At 46.2% G+C, this 26,656-nt stretch overlaps 1 protein-coding gene across 8 annotated transcripts in view; it reads left to right on the forward strand.

Moving 5' to 3' along the window:
- The window catches only part of faf (ubiquitin carboxyl-terminal hydrolase-like faf), a 607,534-nt gene that overhangs the window by 189,363 nt on the left and 391,515 nt on the right, over nt 1–26,656 (forward strand). For all 8 annotated transcript variants that reach the window (XM_072286629.1, XM_072286626.1, XM_072286628.1 and 5 more), the window contains 2 exons: nt 2,266–2,398; nt 24,225–24,287. In XM_072286629.1, coding sequence (XP_072142730.1) covers nt 2,266–2,398; nt 24,225–24,287 — 196 coding nt within the window. The remainder of the gene's footprint in view (nt 1–2,265; nt 2,399–24,224; nt 24,288–26,656) is intronic.

Consider the following 26,656-nt stretch of genomic DNA (forward strand, 5'->3'; position numbering starts at 1 on the left):
TCCCGCACGTGAAGCATTGTGCTTGAGAAAACTGGCACTGGCGCTTCTGCCGACGGTGAGCCAGTCGCACGGGAAATCTCGCCGGTGTCCTTGGCGGCAGCTTCCATTGCCAGTGTTGCCTTCACGGCGTCGTCCAGCGAGGGGTTGGGAAGCTCCAGGAGTCACGTCTGCATGGCGGTGTCGTTGATGCCGCAGAGTAAACGGTCCCGGAGCAGCGAGTCCAGCTGGTCCCCGAAAACGCAGGCACTCGCTAACCCTCGTAGCGCAGCAAGGAACTGCCCGAGGGTCTCTCCTTCCCGACGGCTCCGGTTGTTGAATCAGAAACGCTCCATCAGTGTGGATGGTGCTGGGTTGAAATGCGAGCGCAGTATGGCGAGCAGCTCACCCAGCGTCTTAACATGCGGCGTGGCCGGCTTGAGAAAGTCTAGCAGAAGACTGAAGATGCGGATCCCGTAGCTGGCCAGGAAAATGTCCCGCTGTTTGACTTCGGGTGTGTCGTTTGCCAGGAAGAACATGTGACTTGTTCCTCGTAAATTGTCCAGGCGTACCCAACTCCCTCGAACGGCTCGAGCCTTCCGTACAGCACCATGGCGGCAGCGATGGGAGCCGGTATTTCGCCGCTCACGGCGGCGTGGCACGATCCGTGGGTACTCATCGCCAGTGTCTTCGTCTTGACTTCGTCTTGACTTCGTCTTAGTCGCAAATGTCCTGGGCACGGTCTTGTTGACATACCCTAGTTTCACTTGACCTTTTTTGCTCACTTTAAGCGTGCTGAACAGGCAATGCCTGTTGCAGTTAGCAATGGCGGAAGCGGCTTTATACCGTGATATACACAAGGCTATTCTATTAAAGAATCACTTGGATTAGTTTGTAAATGTTAGTCCCAAATCTCACAATGATGTACACAAAGCGGATACCACTGAATTCATTTACTATTTTAGTTAAAATTGGGACCATATGTGGCATTAGATTAGAGGTGTGTGAATACTCAAATATTCTATTTCGAATCGAGTAGTGAACATTCAAGTAATTCAATTTGCAAATAGGTTATCTACTAATACATCTTCAAAATATTAACTTAAGACACCTGACCGAGGTTAGTGCCTTGCACGCAGCCTTTCTGCTTTACTTCGTCTGTGTCGGTAGAAGGTACGTGCAAGTTGACGACACCGATTGAAACAATTCCCATACGTGACGCCGCCAGAGAAAATGGCGATGAGTTCAGTGCTTGTTGCCTACAGACCTGTACAATGTCAGCAGCCATTAAAAAAAATAAAATCCCTCTACGCAAAATCTCGGAACTGATCGTCGATTAACCACTCATGCAAGCATGTAGTACTAGCAGGAAGCTTTCTGCAGAAGTAAATTTTTGTCACAGGCACACTGCCTAGTCCGTTAGGCTTAATTGGCTCTCCTTCATCAGGTCGGTTGTGTGTCGTCACCTCAAGTTACGGTTTTGTGCCAAATCAATGGATGTCCATTTGTAGATGCCGACAGACCGCGTCTCAACAAAAGCGAGTGTACAGGAAGGTACCAACATTGTTCGCTGCTGCCATTGTCGTCTTCGCCACATTGTATGGCATCTCGTGTTCCATACACCGTTCATAGATTCACATTGGTTTCTTGTTGTACCTTTAGCATTGTTGTTTGGTGCAATTAACATTGTGTGTATTGTAGTAAAGCCTATCAAAGCACGTCGGTCATTTGACGTTTTCTTTTTCTTATGCCTAACGGCTCAAGTTGTTCTAGGTCAGTTGTAATTTGTCTTAAGAATGGCCGCATAGCTTTGTTCTCTTGCTAGCTAAAAAAATTTGATATAATTATTTACAAAAGCTTTTCATCTATCTAAATAAATATCTGTTTGCAACATATATACTATGCATGGTATGCTGCTTGTTGCAATTAAGACAAGCTTAAATAGCTGCTGCTGACTGTTGGCTTGGTGTCATCCTTTACTGTTTAGCAGCATTTACTCATCGTACGGTAATATGAAGGTAGACGCTCATTACTGCTGTACTGCTGCAAGTGTTCCAAAAAGACCAATTTTCCTGCTCCAAAAGGCTGGTCCTAATCTGTTTCAGAACTGCTTTCTTTTTGCCTTGAAGATTGCTCCCAGTGCTAATCTAGCTTGACCATGCTGAACCTGTGCTGTGAGATTACATTTAAAAAGTCATCGCAAACACTTCTTGGCGTAGCTAAACCTGCTCAGGTGGCAGAATTAAAGAAGGGTGGAAGTAGAGGGGCATGTCTTTGTATGCATTGCAGGCTGCTGCAGATCTCCTCATTCAATGGCAAGATGAATGCGCTCAACGAGGTGAACAAGGTGATCGCCAACGTGTCCTACTATGCCCACCGGCACACTGACGAGGAGGAGTGGCTTACAGCTGAACGCATGGCGGTCAGTGTCTCTTCGCATATTTCAAGCGTCCGGCATATTCACCAATGTACAAGCAACTTGCCAGTGCTTTTTCTCTACAATTTTTTCTTTACTTAACCTGTAAATGGCCCAGTTTTGGCACCATGGTAGAAAGAGGTTGCTTTTTTTCAACAAATATCTTAAAGGGGCCCTGAAACACTTTTTATTCAAATCAGGAAATGCATTTAATGTTAAAATAGACAATTTCAGAAATACTTTGCTTTGAAAAGCACTTCAGTACAATCAGCAGAATTGGAGATATGGCAATGAAAGGTAACTTCTAATCCCCTTCCTGATGCTCCTCCTTCGATGCCTTGCACTGTGAAGGCTGCTGCAGGATGGAGGGGCGTCCACGATGCTCAGCCCACTGAATGTCACTGTGCCGCACAGTTCAAACGTGATTCTGGATGTTTAATACGCAGACGCCAACACTTCCGATTTTGTGCCAAACTCGGATGCGCTAAACTCAGGGGCTATTACTCAACTTACGGTTACATTCGCCGTGTCTCATCCCTTTGCTATGCTACAGTGTACTAGAATGCTACGTACGGCTATGTTTTCATGCACGAAGTGGCAAATAGCAAATTTTCTTTTCCACTTATCTCTACTGCAATCACACAGTTTCTGAGGATAGAACGAAACATTGTCTTTATGTTCGCTTATGTGAGCACTATGTGCAAGCGTGCACATTGACTAAGCAGTGGATGGCTAAGCAGTGGATGCTACACTCGAGACACGCGTTGAAAGCATTCACAGCGCAACTAGCTTTGACCATGATGGCGATGCACCTAGGGGACATGCCATTTGGGAAGCAGATGACCTCTTCCATCCGGGTGTCGGCGCTGCTCAGACAGAGGCCAATGAGAGCATGCTGTTGTCCTCGTCAAGCTGCAGCAAGTTCAGCAAATGGACACAACCACATGCAGCGGTAGTGGCTAGCTGTAGTATAGTGCAATGTCTGCTGTGTGCATGACAGGGCTGGTGTGCGCACTCGCACTCATGGGCTTTAGTCTGGCCCTGCTGTGTGGTGCGGACTGGCTTTGTCCTGCACCAGCTTGACTGACGGATAGTACTCACACTGAAATAGCATATATTAAGGGTGCTATCAATAGCTCACTACAAGCATTCTTCACCATCCCAACTTGTGTACCCCATATACAAGACCGTAATGGGGCCCAGTACGCTTTCCATAATTATACACGTGCAGTCTCCAGTCACAGCATGAGCACCGAAACGTTTCATGACTGTTCTGGCAGCTATCAAAAGCTATTTCTGATGTGGCTTTGGCCTTGGAAAAAGGAGTGAATTTTATTTCTTTCGTCGTCGTTCTGAGTAGTATTTCTAATTCATAAGGACATAGCCAGCAACATTGATGATTTCTACAGCATTAATGAGAGGGTCGCAGTTGTTGTAATAAAGCTGAGTAGGAGACAGCATAAAGGCAGTACAAGCCTACGCTCCGATCTCCAGTTAGGGTGAAGAAATCTTACAGTATCGTATTTTCCTGTCTATAAGTCGCACCTTTGTGTAAGTCACACCCCCCCCCTCGAACGGCAGTCTTGCTGGAAAAATATATCAATATGTTGCACCGGTTATAAGATTATTCATATATATTAATATTGTAAGGAAGATAATGAACGTGCGCACTGGGTCAGCAGCATCGGCAGCATCAAGCGCGCAGCAGAAGCTCGAGCTCGGGAACTGCTCGGTACATCGTAGAACCGGCGGTCGCTACGAACCCTAATAAATCTCCTTTACAAGTGGTGGAGCCGTGCGGGGTAACGATCCACTCTACCATCCTGGAACTCCGTTCTCGGACGCTACCCTCTGCCATGCCGGACGCCGACCAGCAGACTCTTCAACCACCACCCGTCCCTTGCCCTGGTACCGTTCGCCAACGGGAGCCTCCCATCTTCAGCGGAACCGACGACAACGACGTTGAAGAGTGGCTGTCGTCCTACGAGCGGGTGAGCGTTCATAACAAATGGAATGACTCAGATAAACTGGCTTACGTATCATTCTATCTCGCGGGCGTGGCCAGTCTCTGGTTCAGAAATCATGAGAGGGATATCCGAACGTGGTCGGTGTTCAAGACTTCGATTACCGAAGTATTTGACCGGCCCGCCGCAGGAAACTCCGAGCCGAGCAGCGTTTGCGTACACGCGCACAGGACACGGGTGAGACATTCACTAGCTATATAGAAGACATTCTAGATTTGTGCAGGCGTGTGAACGCTGCCATGACGGAAGCGGAAAAGATCAAGCACGTCATGAAGGGAATCGATGATGACGCGTTCCAGATGCTTCTGGCCAAGGACCCACGCACTGTTGGCGACGTCATCAGCTTGTGCCAGAGCTATGATGAGTCGCGTAAGCAGCGAGCTCTGACAAGGCGACATCCCACACCAAATGCGACGTCACTCTGCAGCCTGACCACCGGCCCAGAACAAGCCTCCTTGATTACCCAAATCAAGGATTTCGTCCGCGAAGAAGTTGCACGACAGCTATCTCTCGTGTCCGTTACTCAGGAGTCTGCCAGCACTTTGCCGTCTCATCTCTGTAACGTGATCCATGAAGAGGTCGCGGAAGCGCTGCCGGCTATTCACCAGCAAGATGTCGTGACTACACCACTCACTTATGCTACGGTTGCTGCAATGGCCTCTAGCACTGTGCCCGTGCGTCGCTTCCAGCAGCCTGTGCACCGCCCTCTTCCTCCCATCCCCTGGACCACCACTGCCGTCACTAACCCATGGCGTACGCCGGACAATCTATATGCTTCGCATGTAGGTGTCCTGGTCATGTCGCAAGGTTGTGCCGCCACCGATCGCAGGCGTTCGATGGCAATCGCTGCACGCCCTCTGTGCCGCCTGATCCACCTGCGCCTTACGGATCCTTCGACCCATCACCAGCTCGCTCCCAGACTGATCGCTGTCCTCGCTTCGAACGCCTCCGGTCACCCTCCCCACGTCGCCGATCGCTTTCCCCTATGCGTCGACGGCCCGTCTCTAACGAAGAGGGAAACTAGACGACGCAGTTCCTGAGGCAAGAACTGCGCAAGTGCCGACATGTCGAAGTCCTCCTCCTTTACCTGCTAATGTCATTGATGTTTTTATCGAAGATGTCGCTACAGTCGCCCTCGTCGATACCGGTGCCGCTATTTCAGTTATGGATGCAAGATTTTGCCGTTCGCTTCGTAAAGTGACGACGTCTCTGTCTGGATTGTCGCTCCGAACGGTGAGTGCTCAACCCATTCGCCCTACCGCCGCTTGTACTGCCCGTGTGACCATACAGGACGTTTTGTACACGATTGAATTCATAGTTCTTTCATCGTGCTCCCACGCCGTTATTCTAGGATGGGATTTTCTCTCACGCCACAACGCCATCATCAATTGCGCTCGGGCTGAGATTGAACTTTTCCACCTTGGTGACCTGGCCTCCGTCGATGCTCATCCTGCCGCTAAAATTGTCGTGAAAGAAGACACTTGTATTCCTCCGCGCTCTTCAACCTTCGTACCAGTCTTCTGTAGTATCATATCCGACGGGACGGCTTCTTCATGCCCTCTCATCACTTTGTTACCCGAAAAGCGCTTCCTTTGCCCTTTGCAGCTCTTGACCTTGCCGCTATCCCTGCTCCGCCGCGAATGCCTTGGTTACGTCGAGTCGATTGATTCAACACGAATTGTCTCCGTCCTCGACGAAGTGTTTTCTAGTGCCGCCCATGAACTGAGTGCCCTCTCCGTACCAGACTCAACATCGACTGGTGTGTTCAGCCCATTCATCGCTGAAGATCTTACGCCTTCGCAGCAATCTCAACTTGTCGCAATCCTTCAGCACTTCCGCCTTTCTTTTGACGTTGCGCAAACCTCTCTTGGCCATGCATCGACAGTCAAGCATTACATCGACACTGGCACTCACTCACCCCTGCGACAAAGACCATATCGCGTGTCCGCTACGCAACGTAGCGTCATTGCAGACCAGGTTGATGACATGCTCCGTCGAGGCGTCATTCAACCTTCCCAAAGCCCATGGGCCTCTCCCGTGGTCCTCGTCACAAAGAAAGACGGTTCCATCCGCTTCTGTGTTGACTTTCAGCGGTTGAACAAGATCACGCTGAAGGACGTCTACCCATTACCACGCATCGATGATGCTCTGGACTGTTTGCAGGGAGCCGAGTTCTTTTCTTCGCTGGATTTGCGGTCAGGCTACTGGCAGGTTCCGATGGCAGAGGCCGATCGCCCGAAAACTGCCTTTGTTACACCAGACGGCTTGTATGAATTCACCGGCATGCCTTTCGGACTTTGCAACGCACCTGCTACGTTCGAAAGAATGATGGATAATGTTCTGCGTGGCCTCAAATGGAAAATATGTCTTTGCTATCTTGACGACATTGTGGTGTTCGCCCCTGATTTCCCAACACACCTGCTCCGCCTCCAGCACGTACTCACTTGCTTGACCAACGCCGGGTTGCAACTTAACTTGAAGAAGTGTAGATTTGCTGTTCGTCAGCTAACAATTTTAGGCCATGTCGTGTCAAAGGAGGGCATTCGCCCGGATCCCGAGAAGCTACGTGCTGTTACTGCGTTCCCAAAACCTACTACTATGAAAGAGCTACGCAGTTTTATCGGCCTCTGCTCTTACTTCCGGCGATTCGTTCGAAACTTTGCGTCAATTATATCGCCTCTCGCGCAGCTCCTTGGTGGCGCTAGAGATCTCTCATCATGGTCTCCAGAGTGTGACGACGCCTTCACAACCTTGCGCCATCTTCTCACGACGCCACCCATTCTTCGCCATTTTGACCCACAAGCGCCAACCGAAATCCATACCAATGCAAGCGGTGTAGGCCTTGGCGCTGTGTTGGCACAGCGTCAACCTGGCCACCCAGAATACGTCGTCGCATACGCGAGTCGCACGTTAACCAAGGCGTAGACCAATTACAGCATTACAGAAAAGGAGTGTTTGGCCATTGTGTGGGCGCTTGGCAAGTTTCGCCCATATTTATACGGCCGATCTTTTGACGTAGTGACCGACCACCACGCACTATGTTGGCTGTCGACGCTCAAAGATCCATCGGGCCGCTTTGCCCGCTGGGCATTGCGAATCCAAGAATACGACATCCGCGTGGTGTACCGTTCCGGACGAAAGCACTCCGACGCTGACGCGCTATCCCGATCACCGCTTCCCCCGAAGGCCAGTGACGACTCCCCCTGCGAGTGCACATTATCCTCTCTGGACGTTGACACTATCGCTGCTGCACAGCGTAATGATCCCTGGACTGCATCTCTGCTCGACATTCTCTCGGATACGTCGAAAGTTCCAGTGTCACGTACACTTCGGCGCCAAGTGCCTCATTTTGCGATTCGCGACCAGCTACTGTATCGACGCAACTATGCCCCAGTGGGACGCACCTAGTTACTCGTCATTCCGAGAATCTTGCGAGCAGAGCTCTGCTCCTCGTTCCACGTCGACCCTCAGTGTGGCCATGCGGGAGTCTCCAAGACCTACGAAAGACTTCGCCACCGCTATTACTGGCAGGGAATGTATAATTTCGTTCGAAAGTTCGTCCGCTCTTGTCATGAGTGCCAACGCCGGAAAGCGCCACCGCACAATACCGCCGGTGAACTCTAGCCTTTACAATGCCCATCCCGACCCTTTGATCGCGTGGGCATAGATCTCTACGGGCTGCTTCCGTTGACTCCTGCCGGCAACAGGTGGATAATCGTTGTGGTAGACCACTTAACCCGTTATTCGGAGACCGCTGCTCTACCAAATGCTACAGCGCAGGAGGTCGCCAATTTCCTACTTCGTCGTTTTCTCCTTCGTCATGGAGGTCCACGTGAACTTTTAAGCGATCGAGGCCGCGCCTTCTTATCTGAAGTCATCGAACAACTGCTTGCTGAATGCGCTATTGTTCATCGTAAAGGCACTGCTTATCATGCACAGACTAACGGTACCACGGAACGCTTTAAACGAACTCTTGGTGACATGCTCGCCATGTATGTCTCAACTGATCACTCTAATTGGGACCTAGTTCTTCCGTTTGTCACCTACACCTACAACACCGCGACTCAGGCCACTACCGGATTCTCACCCTTTTACCTTCTTTACCGCCGTCATCCTTCGCACACCATCGACACCATTTTGCCCTACCGGCCGGACCCATCCGAATGCCTGCTGATCTTGGAAGCCGCCAGACAAGCAGAGGAATGTCGCCAGCTTGCCCGCCGATTCACCTCGGACGACCAGAACCGCCAAAAAGCCGTTCACGATGACCAGAACTCCACTCCCACTTTTCTCCCGGGCGCTCTCGTCTGGTTGTTAGTGCCACACGGCACACCTGGGCTCGCTTCAAAACTCCTTCCGAAGTACGACGGGCCATACCGCGTTCTCGAGAGAACATCACCCGTGAATTACCTGATTGAGCCGCTAACGCCGCCGTCCGACATGCGATGTCGTAACCGCGAAGTCGTTCACGTTCAGCGTCTTAAGCCGTATCACCATTCTACCGTCCTTCCAGAAAACTAAGTCGCCAGGATGGCTCCTTTATTTCCGCAGGGCCATTGTAAGGAAGATAATGAACGTGCGCACTGGGTCAGCAGCATCGGCAGCATCAAGCACGCAGCAGAAGCTCGAGCTCGGGAACTGCTCGGTGCATCGTAGAACCGGCGGTCGCTACGAACCCTAATAAATTTCCTTTACAATATTAATATAATAATAATCTATATTAATATATAGATTTTTTATTTCGTGAACGCAGGTCACGCGAAAGCGTATTGGTGCCATTACTATAGAATTGCGATAGCAATGATATGGACACTCCAGGCACATTTTTGCCATCGTGATCGCTGCGGTTTTTCGTATTAAGTCCAAGGACAATAACATTGTGTGTATGCTGTATGTGCAAGTGAAAGTGTGCGACGGTGAGCTGAATCGCATGCAAGGGACGAAAGCGGGAAGGCAGTGTGAGAGGGAGGGTGTGGCTTGTACTCTGGGGCACGATCGGAAATCATTGTTCGAAACGCACATTTAGTTTTGCATTCAGTTTTGCCTCACGGCATTGGCCCAGGCTGCACTGAGTCGTCAGCTGTGACAGCCACGGAAACTGATGACTCGGTGCGGCCTAGGCCAATCATGTGAGGCGAAACTGAATGCAAACTAAGCATGCCTTTAGAACAATGATCTCCAATCATGCCCCTGGTAGCAGCTGCATAGTTTGTGCAGCGGCCCGCGCCATATCTTATGCAGCAATGTTCGACTCTCACGTGCCCCGTGATGTTGTTTTTCCTGCATGGCTCTCGTGTAATGCAGTTTCTTCCCGCAACTAAGCGCCGGCTGTGGTCAGTGTGGTTGCAGCATATTAGGAGCGATGGCGCGAGTGTTGCATTGCTAAGGCCACCTAACGGTGGGGTTAGTCTGCTGCGACACGGAGGATGCTTTTCCTCTTTGGCTTGGGGTCAGTGAGCGATGCAGACGCTCTGCCCATGTGCTGATCAACGCTTTGCGGAACCGTCCTGAGAAAGGCTTAAGAGCACGGCACCAGAATGAACAAACACAATCGTTCGAATCCGCCACCGTTGCACACGAAGAATTAGGCATTGGTGTCCAGCATGGGAGCGAACATATTTGCTCGCTATCCAGTCGCGATGAGTCAGACTTCCTCAATTTGTCACGCACCCATTGGCGTGGTGTGAGAATAGTAATTCGGCTTGCCGGCACTGGTGCATGAAGGGTGCAATAAATGCCCTTGTGATTGTTTGCACTACTGTGTTGTCGTTCCTTTGTTTCAAGAGCACGTGTGAGACCCCACATTTGAAAGTGAACTGCAGATGCAATGACTTTGGAGTCAATCGACTCATGGCAGGCGTACCGCCGCTTGCATTGCTGCTCTCTCCTTTGAGCACGGTGCTACGCAACTCGGATCACAAGAAGAACCCGGTACATCCATAGCGTGCACACAATCTGTAGCAACTGCCAGTGGAGGTCAACCCAGTGCTCTTCGCGTGGCCATAGCATCCAGTCAGATTTCAATGGCAGTTTTTCCTGAAGGGGGTAGGGGGGAGAAAAGAAAAAGAAATCATACGCGAGTCCCACCGACGAAAACTTCAGCAAAAAGCCGCAGCTTATACACTGGAAAATACAGTGATAGAATTTGCTGAACTGTCAAAGATGACAAACAAGAAGAAAGTTGGCAATATTCGAAATTGTCACATTGGTAAAATTGAGGAAGCAGTAAAAGATGGCCAGTGAGAAGAAAACTTGGTATAGGGCAAGGCAAGATGCATGCAGTGAAAGACAAGCAGGATAATGTCACCAGCAATCTCGATAGTATAGTAAAAGCCGGAGAAGAATTCTAGACTAACCTGTAAGTACCCAGAGCAGCCATGCTGCCTTCATTCAAAGTAGGGATGTACAGGATATAGAGGCTCCTCATATAACTAGCGATGAAGCTAGAAGGGCCTTGCAAGACATGACACGGGAAAAATCGGCAGCAGAAAATTGGAATAAAAGTCGATTCAATCAATGGAGACCTGTAACGCAGCAGAGGCTGCTAAGAATTTCTGGACCTGGACAGGCCGCCAATGGAAACTGACCCTCGCAACGTTTAACATCCGAACCCTCTCGAGTGAGGCTAACGTAGCAGGACTCTTTTAGGGACTACCAGACATTGTTTGGGATATCATCGGCCTTAGTGCGATTAGAAGAACTGGTGAGGCTTATACATTGCTGACTAACGGCCATGTCCTCTGCTATAGAGATCTCCCAGATAAGAAGCAATACGGGGTGGGATTCCTAATCCATAAGGACATAGCAGCCAACATTGACGAATTCTACAACATTAATGAGAGGGTAGCAGTAGTCGTAATCAAATTTAATAAGAGGTGTAGATTAAAGGTAGTACAAGCCTACGCTCCTACATCCAGTCACGATGATGAAGTATATCAGCTTTATGGAGATGTTGAATTTGCGATGAGAAAAGTGGAAACTCAGTGTCCTGTAGTAATGGGCGACTTCAATGCAAAAGTGGGGAAAAAGCAGGCTGGTGAACAAGCAATTGGCAACTACGGTGTCGACTCTAGGAATGCTAGAGGAGAGATGCTGGTAGAATTCGCAGAAGGGAATAAGCTAAGAATAATGGACACCTTTTTCAAGAAGTGTAGCAACGGAAAGTGGACCTGGAAAAGCCCTAATAGTGAAAACAAGAAACGACATTTACTTCATACTTTGGGCCGATCCCAGAATAGTGCAGGAGGTAGAAGTGAAAGGTAGGGTGAAGTACAGTGATCATAGGTTAGTGAGGTCTAGGATTCGCCTCAATTTGAAGAGAGAAAGAGTAAAATTGGTCAAGAAGAAACAGGTCAACCTTGACGCAGTAAGGGTAAAAGCAGACAAATTCAGGCTGGTACTTGCAAACAAATATGCAGGCTTAGAACAGAGAGATGATGATTGCAGAGCTAATAAACAAAACTGTAACTAGATTGGTTTCAAAGGCAGCAATTGAAGTGGGAGGCAAGGCACTAAGGCAACCAGTAGGCAAGCTCTGCCAATTAACAAACGACCGAATAAAGAAACGATAAACAATGAAAGTGTCCAACTCAAGAGATGAGATAGAATTCGCGGAACTGTCAAAACTGATCAACAAGGCGAAAGTAAATTATATACGAAACTATAACGTGAGAAAAACTGAAGAAGCCGTAAAAAATAAATGCAGCCTGAAATCAGTGAGAAAGAAACTTGGCAAAGGACAAACCAAGATATAAGCACTGAAAGATAAGCAGGGTAATATCATCATCAATCTCGAAGATATAGTAAAAGCAGCAGAAGGATTCTATACTGATTGGTACAGTACCCAGAGGAGTCGGGATACCTCAATTAGAAACAGTAAGGAACAAGATACAGGAACTCCTCCCATAACTGGCGATGAGGTCAGAAGGGCCTTGCAAGACATGAAATGAGGAAGAGCGGCAGGAAAAGATGGAATAACAGTCGATTTAATCAAATATGGAAGAAACATAATGCTTGGAAAACTGGTGGCTCTTTATACGAAGTGTCTATCGACTGCAAGGGTCCCAGAAAACTGTAAAAATTCAAACATACTAATCCACAAAAAGGGAGACATAAAGAATTGAAAAATTATAGGCCCATTAGCTTACTCCCAGTATTATGTAAAATATTCACCAAGATAATTTCTAATAGAATAAGGGCAACACTGGACTTCTGCCAACAAGGGAACAGGCTGGCTTCTGGAGGGGATACTCCCAGCTGAGGTCGCGGCAGCGCAACATTCTGTTGATCGTTTTCCGTCACCTACGCAGGTTCCTACAGATCTGGCGCAATGTTACTGTGAACCAGCGTCAACAGTGCATCGACCATCATTATTTAGAGTGCCTTTGCCTTACACGAAGATAGAACAGGACTGGCTGTGTCAACAGAGTGCCACGTGCCACCTGTGACGAACGCCACCTGTCCATCTCCCCTGGAACCATCGGCATCTGGAAGCTATATAAACTGGGATCACCGCAGGATTCATCACTTGGCAGCTGAGGTCGCGATCAGCGCAACATTCTGTTGATTGTTTTCCGTCACCTACGCAGGTTCCTACAGATCCGGCGCAATGTTACCGCGAACCAGCGTCAACAGTGCATCAACCATCATTATTTAAAGTGCCTTTGCCTTACACGAAGATAGAACAGGACTGGCTGTGTCAGCAGAGTGCCACGTGCCACCTGTGACGAAGGCCACCTGTCCATCTCCCCTGGAACCATCGGCATCTGGGAGCTATATAAACTGGCATCACCGCAGAATTCATCACTTGGCAGCTGAGGTCGCGGCAGCGCAACATTCTGTTGATCGTTTTCCGTCGCCTACGCAGGTTGGTTGCATTTGCGTCACTGCACAGGAATTTCTTCTCACATTTTTCTTGCCGCACCCACTGCTGCCAAATCACGATGCGAACCTGTGCTGTGCTGTCTGGAGACGTTGCGAAAAGGAGTGGAGGAATTGCGTAACAGCATCGCCCTCTTTAACGAAATGTGTGAAACAACGAAGGCTAAGCAGGAAGGTCTGGTCAAAGAAAATAAGGAGCTCTCGCGAATGAACGAGCAGCTAACAAAACAGGTTGCTGAGTCGCAGCAATACTCCCGCATGAACAATGCGGAAATCAAAGGTGTACCGGAAACGAAGGGCGAGAGCTGTGAAGCAATTCTGCAACATATTGCAGAAAAAATTAGTTGTCCTGTGACTCCTGCAGAGATTGATGTTGTGCACAGGGTCTCTGCAAAAGGTGGCCCGAATATTTTTGCGCATTTTTGTTCTCATCAAAAGAAGTCCGAATTTGCTACAAAGGCTAGGAAGGCACATCTGTCAACTAGGTCCATTGGCATAACGAATCAGGATAAGCCCATATTCGTCAACGATCACCTGACTCCGGAGAACAAGTGGCTGTTTTCTCAAGCATTCGCTCTTAAAAGGGAAAAGCAGTGGCAGTTCCTTTGGGTCGACAACTGCCATATCAAAACAAGAAAGTCTACGAACAGTCGTGTGTACCGCATCTCTGGAGTCGATTATCTAGCCGCTTTAGCTAGAAAAGCACTATTCTTGTACCTTGATAACTGTGAACCACCATGCCGTTACACACTGTTCATGAGCTGAGGCAACTTCCTAGTTCTTCGTCTACAGATTTCTATCATACATTTTAACATCCAAAGCTTACCCAAAAACTGGTCAATTTTCTTACTTTAACCAATCACCACTCTTCGCTCATATGTCTATCGGAAACATGGCTATCTGCAGCTGACACCTTATTTTCCATACCAGGCTATCATTCAGAATTTTTTCATAATCTTGCTGATTGCCACGGTGGATCGGGAATATTTATTTCTAACACATTATCATATAAACAGCATGCAGATATAGCATTTTCCATGGCCAAATGCGAATCAGTTTGGCTTGAATTTGACAATGACTTTCTGCCATTCAACAAAATAACTATAATTGGTTCAATTTACCGTTCCCCATCATCATGTTACAGTGATTTTTGTGGTGAACTTGATAGTTAATAAACTAATTCTTTACCAAAATATAAAATGTAATCATTGTAGGTGACATTAACGTTAACATTACAAATATTAACGATAATTCTTGTGTCCAGTACTCCAAGTGCTTCATTGGACATGGTTCGGAATCTTTACTAGATTCTCCAACACTATGGGCTCCTTCCGGTTGAAATACGCTTATCGACCATGTACTCAGTAATGTCATGACTAATCAAAAAGCTGGTGTGGTCAATTTTAATCTGACATACCATTATCCAATTTTTCTCTTACTAAATACTCAAACTACATACATATAAAAATAAAATGGTTATTAAGAGTTTTTTCGAGTCAGCAAAATTTGTGGATATGGTATCCGGCTCTGACTGGGGCCTATTATCCAAGGAATTTTGTGTTAACAAAGCATTTAACACTTTGAATGAGAAACTAATAGATATTATGAATACTTGTGCGTCTGTATCCTTTATATCACATTGGTACTCCACCCCCTGGCACCCGTGGATCACTAGAGGATTACTGCGCTCAATAAATAAAAAAAGATAACCTCTACAAAAAGTTTAAATTCCAGCCATTTAACCTCGCCCTTAGGGCTCGATTCAAATTGTATTCACAAACTCTCACCGTCTTACTTAAACAGGCTAAAAGAACCTACTATCAAAATAAAGTGCTTGAAAATAGGAAGAACTGTAGACAGAATTGGAACGTAATTAAAGAACTTTTGGATCTTCATCAACAGGACGCGCTTGTGACAGAGTTTATGTATGGATGGCACCGGCACTTTAACTAATCCTATAGCTGTTGCCAATTCATTTAATGAATCATTTTTCAAGAGCTCTGCAGCCATTGTCATTAACTTGCCTAAGTTGTCCCGCTTGCCTCACTCCTTTTTCTTAAAACCCACTTCGCCAAATGAAGCACTATAATAGGACTAAAGACCACAGGCCTAGATTCAATTCATCCATCTAAAATCAAACTTGTTGCTTGTGAGTTATCGTTTGTCCTCTCTGATATTATTAACACTGCATTTCGTAACGGCGTTTTTCCAATGAGTCTCAAACAAGGAAAAGTAACTCCAGTGTTTAAAAATGTTGATCGAAATATCTTTTCTAATTATCACCTTATATCAATACTCCCATTTTTTTTAGTAAAGTAATTGAGAAGCTCCTTGTTAATCGCCTAACGAACTAACAAAATTTAATCTTTTGACACCTAAGCAGTTTGGTTTTCTATCAACCGAATTAGCACTGATAAATCTAACTGACAGCATAAAGCAGTTTGTCGACAATGGGCTATGGGCGGGGGCAGTATTTGTTGATTTAACTAAAGCTATTGACACTACTAACCACTTCATTTTGTATGCTAAACTTGAATCATTTGGAATTTGTGAACCTGCATTAGCTCTTTTGCAAAGCTACCTTACTAACAGAACCCAGGTTGTTAGATATGGAAGCGTTTTATCTTCTCCAATTACAACCAACCAGGGTGTTCCACAAGGATCAATTTTGGGTCCTCTGTTATTCTTATTCACATTAATGACTTACCATCATCTCTTAACTGTTCTGAGTGCATCCTCTATGCTGATGATACAACAATATTCACTAGTGATAAAGACATTAACAGTCTAATAAGAAAGTTCAATGCCAATGTCACGAATCTTGTTCCTTGCTGTAAAAATAACTTGCTAAACTTAAACCCTGTTAAAACAAAGTTTGTTATTTTACTCGTCCCAGAAAACGCCTACAAGAACCCCTGCACTATACATTGATAACTACGTCATTACCCCATCTAATTTTATTACTTTTCTAGGTGTTACATTAGACCCCCAACTTAAGTACAGTAAAACCTCGTTAAACTGTACCCGCTTAAACAGTAGTTTCGTTTTAAAAGTAGTAAAGTCAAATCCCCGGCTCAGCGGCCATTGAACATAATGTGATTCGTATCCGCATAAACCGTACCAGCTTATTGCGTACGCATCGGTTAAAACGTAGCGTTTCAACTTTTCGTCGCTCAAACACGGCGCTGCGCCGTCTCCATCGGGTGGCCCGGCAGAACTACACGCCTCAAAGATGGGAACAACGGCCTCCAAGCGCCCTGTGCGCTTGCGCGTGAAGCCACATCAACATCATTTCGACGCGGTGCCAGAGAGCGTTATGGCGTCGTGCAAGCGAGGACTCGCGTCGTTCCGAAGCTCGGATAAAAAAGACGCCGGGTGCTCAGCATAGAAGAAAAATTAGACATCGTCCGTACTATCGAACGTGACACGAAGAAGTCGTCGCTGACACGCAACAGGGATCTGCTGTTGACTACAGTGTCTGGCATTTGGAATGCGAAGAAGTTGCTCGGCAGTGCTGCTGCGATCGCGAGGATATGTCGGCTACGAGGTTCGACTTTTCGCCATCGTTGCCTGTGTTGTTGCTGAAGTGTCGACTAGCAACAGTGACGAGGACGACACGGAAAGCAATAGCACGGGCGATTCAGGCCCGACAGTGGCATAAGCTGCGCGTTACGTCAGCCTCACGAATGCAATCGTCGCAACGACAATTGGGGCGCGATAACATAACTCTATTCCAAATGAAAATTATTCCAAACTCCGGCACCCGGCAATGAAAAGGGCGCCCCCGGGACTTCTGCAGCACTACTGCGCACGTGCACGGAGAATACGTGATGCCAACGAGGAATCTGCCATGCGAGTGTTTGCCGAGAAGAGGGGGCTGGCTGAAAAGCTGGCACGCAGCTTCAGTAAGTTTGGGGCCGCCATCGTCGTCGTGCTAGGCCGCCGCGGCATCAAACGAAAATAACGCTTTTGTCGCGCGAAGTGAATAAATACTGCATGTTTTTTTCCCCTTTTCGCACTCTCTCTGAGTTCCGTTTTCGACAGGTAAGTGGGCGATCTCATGCTATTCGGTTAAACAGTACTACCGTTTAGTACGTACCTTTCCCGAGCTCCGGCCAACTACGGTTTAACGAGGTTTCACTGTATAACAGTCGCGTAAACTCTGTCACTAAGAAGACTGCTTTTGGCATCCGCATGCTCATTCGAACAAGACACTGTTTTCAGCAACGTATTCTAAAATCACTTTGCTACGCTTTTATTACCAGTCACCTTACTTACTGCATTTGATCGTGGGGCAGCACATACCCCGCACAGGTGACATCACTCATTCACCTTCAGAACCGGGCGGTCTGAATAATTACCCACAGTTCATACACCGCATCAGCAGCGCCCATTTTTCACACTTTTGAAATTCTACCCTTAACCTGCACATTTCAACTGAAACTAGGTCTTATATTGTATAGAAGTAGAAACAGTGACATTCCAACTGAGTTGCTTCCCTCATCGCAACTTTTCAATACAAACAGCACGCGGTTTTCTGAAAATAATAATCTCTTGCTTCCGAAAATCAACACTAACTACTGTAAAATGACAGTCTTCTTTTCTGCAATTTCGTTTTAGAATTCACTGCCATCAAATATTAAATCATGCTCTTCACTACACTGTTTCTAGCGGCTTCTAAAACAGTTCTTACTAACAGCATACCTTACCTGATTAATGTACAAGTGTACATGTGTTTATATGTGTACATGTATGCATATGTGTATACATATGTATATATGTGTATGTATCTATATGTGTGTATATGTGTATGTATTTATGCATGTGTGTATGCATTCATTACTGTGTAGCCATGTTTTATTGTTTTTCTCGTTTTATGTTCATAGATTATTAGCCGTTTGTAAATTAGTTTTGTTGCATTGTTGGATTGCACACTGTAGTTACATAATAATTATACTCCTATTCAACTACTGTAATGTTCGTACTTTCATGTGTATTTCAATATAGAATTATTCTTGCTGACAAAGACTGACTGACAAAGAATCTTGAGAACCAGTTAAGGACGGCACAAAGAGCGATGGAACGAAGAATGCTGGTCATTACCTTGAGAGACGGAAAGAGAGCGGTTTGTATCGGAGAGCAAACGGGCATAGCTGATATTCTAATTGACATTAAAAAAAAATCATGGTGCTGTAATAATGTAATGTGCAGGTTAGATAACCATTGGACCGTTAGGACTACAGAATGGGTACCAAGAGAAGGGAAGCACAGTAGAGGAAGGCAGAAGACTAGGTGGTGCGATGAAATTAGGAAATTCACGGTTCCTTGTTGGAATCGGTTGGCACAAGACAGGGGTAATTGGAGATCACAGGGAGAGGCCTTCGTCCTGCAGTGGACATTATAAAATAGACTTATGATGATGATGATAAAGGAAAGAAGTGTGCATTAGATTCGAGTAAATACGGTAATCAACCTCTCTATATGGCTTTCATAATAACGAAAAGACGTTAGATTCAGTAGGGATACCAGCAGTCATACAGGCATTACGTAATCAAGAAGTGCAGTAGGCATACGTGAATATCTTGGGAAATATTTACAATGATTCCACGGCTACCTTGGCTTTCCACAAGAAAAGTAGAAAGTTACCTATTAAGAAAGGGGTCAGGCAAGGAGACACAATCTTTCCAATGCCATTCACTTATTCACTATTCACTTTCTTAGAAGGATTATTCAACCTATTAGACTTGGAAGGCTTAGGAGCGAGGATCCATGGTGCAAATCCCAATAACTTTCAATTTCCAGATAGCATTGTCCTGTTCAACAACGCTGGGGAGGAATCGCAACAAGTTATTGAGGACCTTAAAAAAGAAAGTGTAAGAGTGGGGTTGAAGATTAACATGCAGAAAGCACAGATAATGTTCTCTGACAAGGGAACAAGAATTCATGATAGCCAGTAAGCCTGTATAGTTCGTGCTGCAGTGCATTTATTTATGTCAATTACTCACAGGGGACCCTGATCTTGAGAAGGAAATCAAAAATGGATAAAAACGAGTTGGTCTGCATACGGCAGACATCGCCAGATCCTGACTAATAGCTTAGCACTATCATTGAAAAGAAAAGCGTACAATCATTGCTTTCTACCAGTGCTAAAATATGGGGCAGAAACTTGGTGGTTAATTAAGAAGCTTGACAACAAGTTAAGGACTGTGCGAAGAGTGATGGAAAGAAAAATGCTAAGTGCAATGTCAAGAGGCAGGAAAAGAGCGGTGTGGATTAGAGAGCAAACAGGGAAAGCCGATATTCTAGTTGACATTAAGTGAAAAAAAAAAAAAAAAGTAGAGCTGGGCAGGTTGTGTGATGTGTAGGGCTGTGGACCATCAGAGTTACAGAATAGGGGCCGAGGGAAAGGAAGTGCAGTCGAGGACAGCAGAAAATTAGGTGGGGTGATGAAATTACGAAATGTGCAAGTGCAGGTAGGAATCGGCTCACACAAGACAGGGGATATTGGAGCTGGCTGGGAGAGGCCTTTGTCCTGCAGTAGACCTAAACATAGGCTAATGATGATGATAATATAAGCAAAATGAATAAGGGGGACTAAGGGGCTCGAATTTTTGTTCGTCACTAGCACATGACGGCAACAGACTCTGAAAACAGTGAAACAATATGGGAAACTCACTGTTATTTTTATTGAAATGTATAAATAACTATAGAAATATGTATGGTGCACTTGATAGCAGTAGGCTTATGTCAGTAGCGTGGTGGGCATCCAACCCCTAGTACCGAAGTTTCACCATAGGGTGTCACGATAGAGTGTTTTTTGCGACCTTCTGTGCAAATTTCAAATTATAATTTGTGCTTGAATCACAAACAGCAGCATGTTTGATTATGTAACTATAAATTGTGATCATTTCTATAGACGTCTTGCAACATGTTCTGGTCGATCCTTTGAAGGGGAAAATGCCGATTGTTGGACACTGCTAAAGGTGCCGCATTCACACAGTGCATAGAGTGCATCACTGTGATCTCCTCGCTTACTCTCTGGGAAAGTGAGGGCCCCCCTTGTTTGTGTGCTGTGTGGCAGCCCAAACATGTAGAGGAGAGGCGTGGTCCCCCCGTGCTGTGTTCAGCTTCGGACAAGCTCCCACGCATGTGCCGATCCGCCAGTGAGCGGAAAGGAAAAAAAGTGATCAGAAAAGCATGCCACCCGCTTCATTCCTCTTAGGACAGGGGGTTGTTTATAAATTGCCCTTATCGTGCGAAAACTGCTACGTGCGCCAGACAGGTAGATGTTTAATGACAGATTGAGGGGAACACCGTGCACAGGTCCAGGCTTTGACAGTGTCGGGCTCCTGCAGAAGATGCCTTTGCATGCCGTTGTTTGACAACACGCACATTCCTTGGAAGTGCAAAGTGGAAAAGTGCAGATTAATTAATACATGAAGGGTTTTGTATATCAAATGATACTGTTAAGTGCATCGGCGTTCCTTCTATCACTTTGGTGAAAAAAGAGTTCGATTATCTTGACAAGTGGTTTGCTGCTTTGCAGAATTGATAGTGGCGTTAGGCAAGTTGCACTGCTTCTGACTCTTCTTTGTTGGCATGTACCAAGATGTGCCTTTTTTGTAACTACGTGACTTGCTGTCATTCTTTTCAAAGTTTATACCAGGGTGTCAAAACATAATGTTTTTCGTTCTGGTTTAAGTTTTGTTCCACTAAAAATATTCACGCAGAAACTCCTCTGTCTAAGTATGCGTAAGCATTGTGCCGCTTGCTCATCTCAATGCCACCCAGTGTCATGATCAATGTTATGAAACTTCATCCGACCTTTATACGCGCCGTGCACGCCAACGGGCGCGCCACTGGTGGCGGCTTCGCGCAGAACACGTGGGAGAGGAGCCTGGCGCGCGCCTTAGTTTGTTGTGTCGTTGATCGCGCTTCTCTATCTTATTCGCGTTTTCAGAGCAAGATAGGCAACACCATTCGCACGTTTGGGGTGGCCAAAGCTTCAGGGAATGTCGAAGAAGAATTGTTGCAGAGTGGGGGGCTCAAATACCGGTGAAAAGGGGCCGGCGATACGGTTCTAATCATTCCCAGCAAAGCCTCATCAGCGGGAGCAATGGTAGCAAAAATGGATCGCCGCTTCGAAGGGAAATTTCTTGTTCTCATCCTTTCCTTTTTCTCGTCTGTGTTTTTTCCACTCGATCATAGTTAGACGCGTGAGCAACGAAGTTCGTCTGCAGTGCAGCTTGAGGTTTAAAGGCATTTCACTAAAGTTCGGAATGCTGTTTGCCGCTTATATTGTTTTCCGCTTCTTTACCGCCTTGCGCTAGCTAGGCAGCACGACTGCACGAGCGCATTGCGTTGTATGTTAAAGCTACTGAAGTTTGCAAGAACTGAAATTGTTGGTTTCATGTGGCGCGGTAAATCCTCGCAGCAGCTGTCGCGCACTTCATGTTTTTACATCTATTTTATGCGTGGCTTTGCACATGTTTAACTGTTGCTAGTTGCTCCATGCATAACTCTTGTCGATTCTTTTGAGCTGCGAAGTTTTCACCCTGCCTTGTTTGTAAAGGGTATAAATCACGCTGTGTCTTATCGGAAGGATACCAAAGAAGTGCTTCTTTAACAGCTTTATTCTTTTCCCCCCAGGGCATCTTAGATATTGTTTGCGTTTTTGGAAATGTGTTTAGAAAATAGGTAGTTCAGGGCGAGAATTGCTAATAGCTGCTGCATATGGTATTTTTGTTTCATTTCTCGCTGAAAAGTTTGCGTCCCGTTTGGGAAGTCATCCCACCTCGATGCTGCCTGAGCAAACTTAACACACCGAGTGATTTGTTTATTTCACAACGTAGTCCCTTCTTGCATGTGAGTTTTGTACTCAACTGAATTCTTTCTTATACTTACGCTGCAGACGACTAAACCGGGCCTTGCCGCCAGCGCTCATCTACTTTCACTGGCGCTGCTCTGCCTTTAAATATATCATGTGGCACCTCTCTCTAGTAAAATAAAGAAAGTACTGAAAAGCTAGTCAGTCTTTAGCTTTGTATGTTTCCAAGCAGCTCCCTTGGGGAATGTAAACTTGCACAAACTGCAGCGGGAACAGTAGTTCATCGGCGTATGCAGCAGAATTGCATCGGCGGTACAACACTAACATGCGCTTTTATTAACCCGTGTGTTTGGCGGCTTCGTTGGCTAGTGTACGCGTTTCCATCAATAAATTGGCAATTACTCTTCTTGAGGCGACTTCGACTGCAGTTATTCGGTGATGTCACATGTATTCATCGGCAGAAAAATCACAACGGCATATGCAAAGATTGCACCGTGCGGATTTGTTTGATATAAGTCTGCACTAACGACGGGTGCTTATTATTCAGGTACAGAAGCAGCATTGCGGCAAGGGTAGAATAAAAAAAACATCGAGAGATCGCATCACTCAACAAAATTTATTGGCTAGTCAACATTAGCTCCACGTCATGTAAATGGGGTTCATGGCGTTTGTCTGCGGGACACACCTTGCACGTATGTGGACCATGTTGTCCCAAACACCGGTAACATCGGGTTCATACCCGCTCGCACAGAGGTCAGCATCTTCCCTACAGCTGTCACCGTTGAAGAAGCAGCCTGGCACCCGAACAAAGGAGAAATCGCAACCATGAACTTCAGCCATCCTTGCTGCAAAGGGTTGTCGTCTGCTACTGCTCCTGCGTGTGGCTTTCAGTGGCGCCTCTATAGGCGGTGCACGAGGCGTATAGATAGCGCTGCCGTTATCGCTCTTTAGCGCCTTATCCATCTGTGTCGAACCATTATGAACTGTGATCAATTGTGCTCCGGCGGCAGTTGCGTGTATTGCACGGCCGTGCGGTCTGTATCTGAAAGCCACCTGCGATGCAGGCAGAGAGTGCCGACTGCTGATAGCTCCACATAGTGCTTTCGCCGATATCTTGAAAAGAATCTGCTAACAGGGCAGGGTGCCACTTGTGCTGAGAACTTCATGAGCAATCGTCTGACGGGACGGACAGCTGTACATTTTTCTTGTTGGGTAAGCATAGAAATGCTTGCACATTGAAAAGTTCTGTTTGGGTTCTGCTCTGTAATAAAAAAAAAAGTGATGCATAACTGTTCATGACGGCTTTGGTTCACATGCTGAAATTTTCTAAGCAATGTAATGGTAAGGATATTGAGATAATGCTCACTGCCTTGAGCATTATCAGTGAGCATGACCTTGGAAGCAGTACGTCATCGAGCGCACACTCCGAAACGCGAGGCCGCAGTTCCGATAAAACCGACATAAACGAATGATAAAACTTCAGTTACAAAGCGTTCTACTTGTAGAAAACGAAATGATATGCTCTTCAGTGCGCAAGTTCTGGGTTTCACTACGACGCCAATCTGCAAGTACATCCAACGACAGCTTAGATTAGCGGAACACTCGACTGGCTATTGCTTGCACTATCCCTGCCTGAGTTAAGTGCTTATGCAGACTCCTGAGATGTGTCCTAATGCTGGTGTTGCCTGACGGTTGTTTCGGATTGCTGACTTTTCCCTTGAACTGAAAATGAATAAGAATATTACGGTTTCACTCCAAAACAATATAAGAAATACCATTTCTGTTACGTTTTCGTTCTGGTCAAAAATATGTTTCTTTTTGGCGTTTTTGGCATTTTTGTTATTGTTTCCTTTTGACACACTGGTTAATACAGTTGAAGACCAGTGCTCTACTTTTTCTGTTGTCCTTTCTGTCTCTGCACCTCTTTTAACTTTTCTTACACACTGGAACATGTCTTTGTCTAAATTCTTGCTAGCCCAAGTCAATGGCTTAAGTACTACATCAGCTTTTGAATCCAGTCATTTCTGAATTTTGACGTACTGCCATTATCTGCTGTTATCCATACGAAGTGGGATCACAAAATGCCTGCTGCTCACTGCAGGAGTGGATCAAGGAGAACCGGGTGCTGCAGATTGTTTTGCGAGACAGCCTTCATCAGCCACAGGTAAGCACAGCATGTGCCATAAAGCCCGCTACTTTTTGAGGGGGCCCACCACTGAGCCACCAGTGCCTCCAGAGACTTCAGGAAAGCTCCACACAGGTGGAACAACTACCTGGAGCTGCATTGCAGTTCATGGGACTGTTCACATTTTTCATTGTGTATGCCTAGGGGGTTCACAGAGCTTACTCGTGAACATAATATGGGTGCACCACTTGCTACGTGTGGCGTCACTCGAGCACACCTTGCTGCGTTTGTCGATCTATGTGGGGACACAATGAGGACTGCGCCATCAGGTTGTAGTCTTCGGTGCAAGGGTGGCTCATGAGCGTACGCACCTGAGGTGCCCACTGTTTATTCGTGGATGCTCGTTGTTTTGCCTTCTTTCATTAACTCTAATCAGAGGGGTTGGACAGTAGGAGCTGTTAACTTGGCTACAAACGGTTTGCCCAACAGGCATGCCTGTCAAGAAATGTAAAAATCAAGAATTGCCTAGTTATAAGTTAAACAGGCTACATGTAAAAACAAGACCAGCAGCACATCTTTTGAAATCATTGGCAACATCCTTTATGATATTACTGAAATTTAGCTTCCTGTACTGTTACAGTACAGTCAAACCTCAATAAAAAAGATTGGATATAATGATGTAAATAGAAATTGTCTCACTGCTATTACAGTGTAACGGACATATGCATATAATGAATATCGGATATAATGAAGCTATATTTCTGTCACATGCCACTTCATTATTACAAGGTTCAGCTTTAGCAGGCAATTGGGCTTCTCCGCACAGCGGGCGGCAAGGGAAACGCTGCCTGCCACTCTGGTTGACCTCTTTCACTGCGCAACCCTGTAATTAGAATTGTCGAGGTAGTCAGTTTCCGATTACTGTCTTTTTTTTTTCTCTTTTTTTGTGATTCCTAGTTGTTTTGTTGTCACATGGGGAAATAGTGAAAAGAACTAATCTGAAGTGGAACGTAGGAAAATTGTGCTTTTGTAGTGGCCATGTCTAGTGCAGTGGTGGTCATGGCCTCATCTCGTGTACAGTGTGCCTCTGTATAGTGTTTCTCTTCGTGCATAATAATAATAACAACCCGAGTGTGGACGAGCTCTTGTGCGTGTGTCTCCTTTAGTTGTGTTATAGTGCCTGGAATGTACTGGCTAGTGTGCCGTGCACCTGCTCTTTTCAATGGACGAGCATGGCGCCGCCTGCAATGAATGCCCACGATGGCCGGCAGAGGTCGCTGCCATACGGGTGGGTGCAGACTGCGCGTGTCGTCTGCTTCGCATGTCACTTTCGCAGCGGTTGCGACGGTTTCTATGTTTGCATTTTCAGTGTTATTACAGCGTTGCATGTTTGTTCTTGATGTTGTCAAAGAGTGAGTGCATGGCTGCTGTGTTCGTGTGCCTGTCATTACGAGAACTGTGCGGCGGCGGTGACAAAATGCCGAAGCTATAGAGACAGTGTAAGAAGAGGACCTGCTTTGTGCCGTTGTGTAGAAGCGGTTACCACTCGAATAAAGGGCATGTATCCTTGTTCACTCCACTATCTGATACGAAGCGGTAGCAGAATGAGCAAGAATGATCAGGAGAATGGACAGAAGGCCGGCACCAACTGCTGTGGTTTCAGAAAAACATTTCGAAAACAGCTTAGTCGACCGCGCGTTCTCTATCACCGTGAACGGCGTTGTCCACGAGATTCCCCACGATAAAACATGCCTGAAACCCTACGCCATACATTTCCTGAGTATCCTAAGCATGCACCTTGTGAGTGCCAGGAAAAAGAAAAACAAGAAAGAAGGAACAGTAGTGCTTTGAACTGCTATACTGCAGGTTATGTTGCACGATCACTGCCCAAAATTCTTAACCACAGTGTGCAGGCTTAATTCCTTTGCGTAAGTAAAGCTGAAGCTAGTGCCAACACTGCTTCATATTGCACTATACCCATTTTGACAATGGAGGCCTTGTCTATCTTAGTCAGACCTTGTCAACCACTGTGAAGGCCATGGAAGATGCTTTTACTGTGTTCTTTAGCAAAAACAAGTTACATGTATTGAGTCTAGCTGATTTTTCAGGTCAGCTCCAGACACTGGTGTTTCCGCAATTAGGGTGCCCAGAGCATGAAAAACCAGCTTTGACAATAGTTGTAAAGTTCTATGTTTTCTTGAGGTTTCGTTTTTTTTGTAAAAGGCATCAAGAAAGAGAGGGAAGCGCAAAGGCAACGGCAGAAGCTCCTTAAACTGTGTCACTGCCACTAGATCTATCTACTTCATGTATGTATGCATTATCTCATCTAGTGCGGTCTTATGCCTGCGTTTGACTGTTGTTACACTTGAATAAAATCTTTGTTATGCTTAAATGAAAGATCTGTTTCC

Source organism: Dermacentor andersoni, chromosome 2 (assembly GCF_023375885.2).
Source record: "Dermacentor andersoni chromosome 2, qqDerAnde1_hic_scaffold, whole genome shotgun sequence".
In the NCBI taxonomy this organism is placed as follows: Eukaryota; Metazoa; Arthropoda; class Arachnida; order Ixodida; family Ixodidae; genus Dermacentor; species Dermacentor andersoni.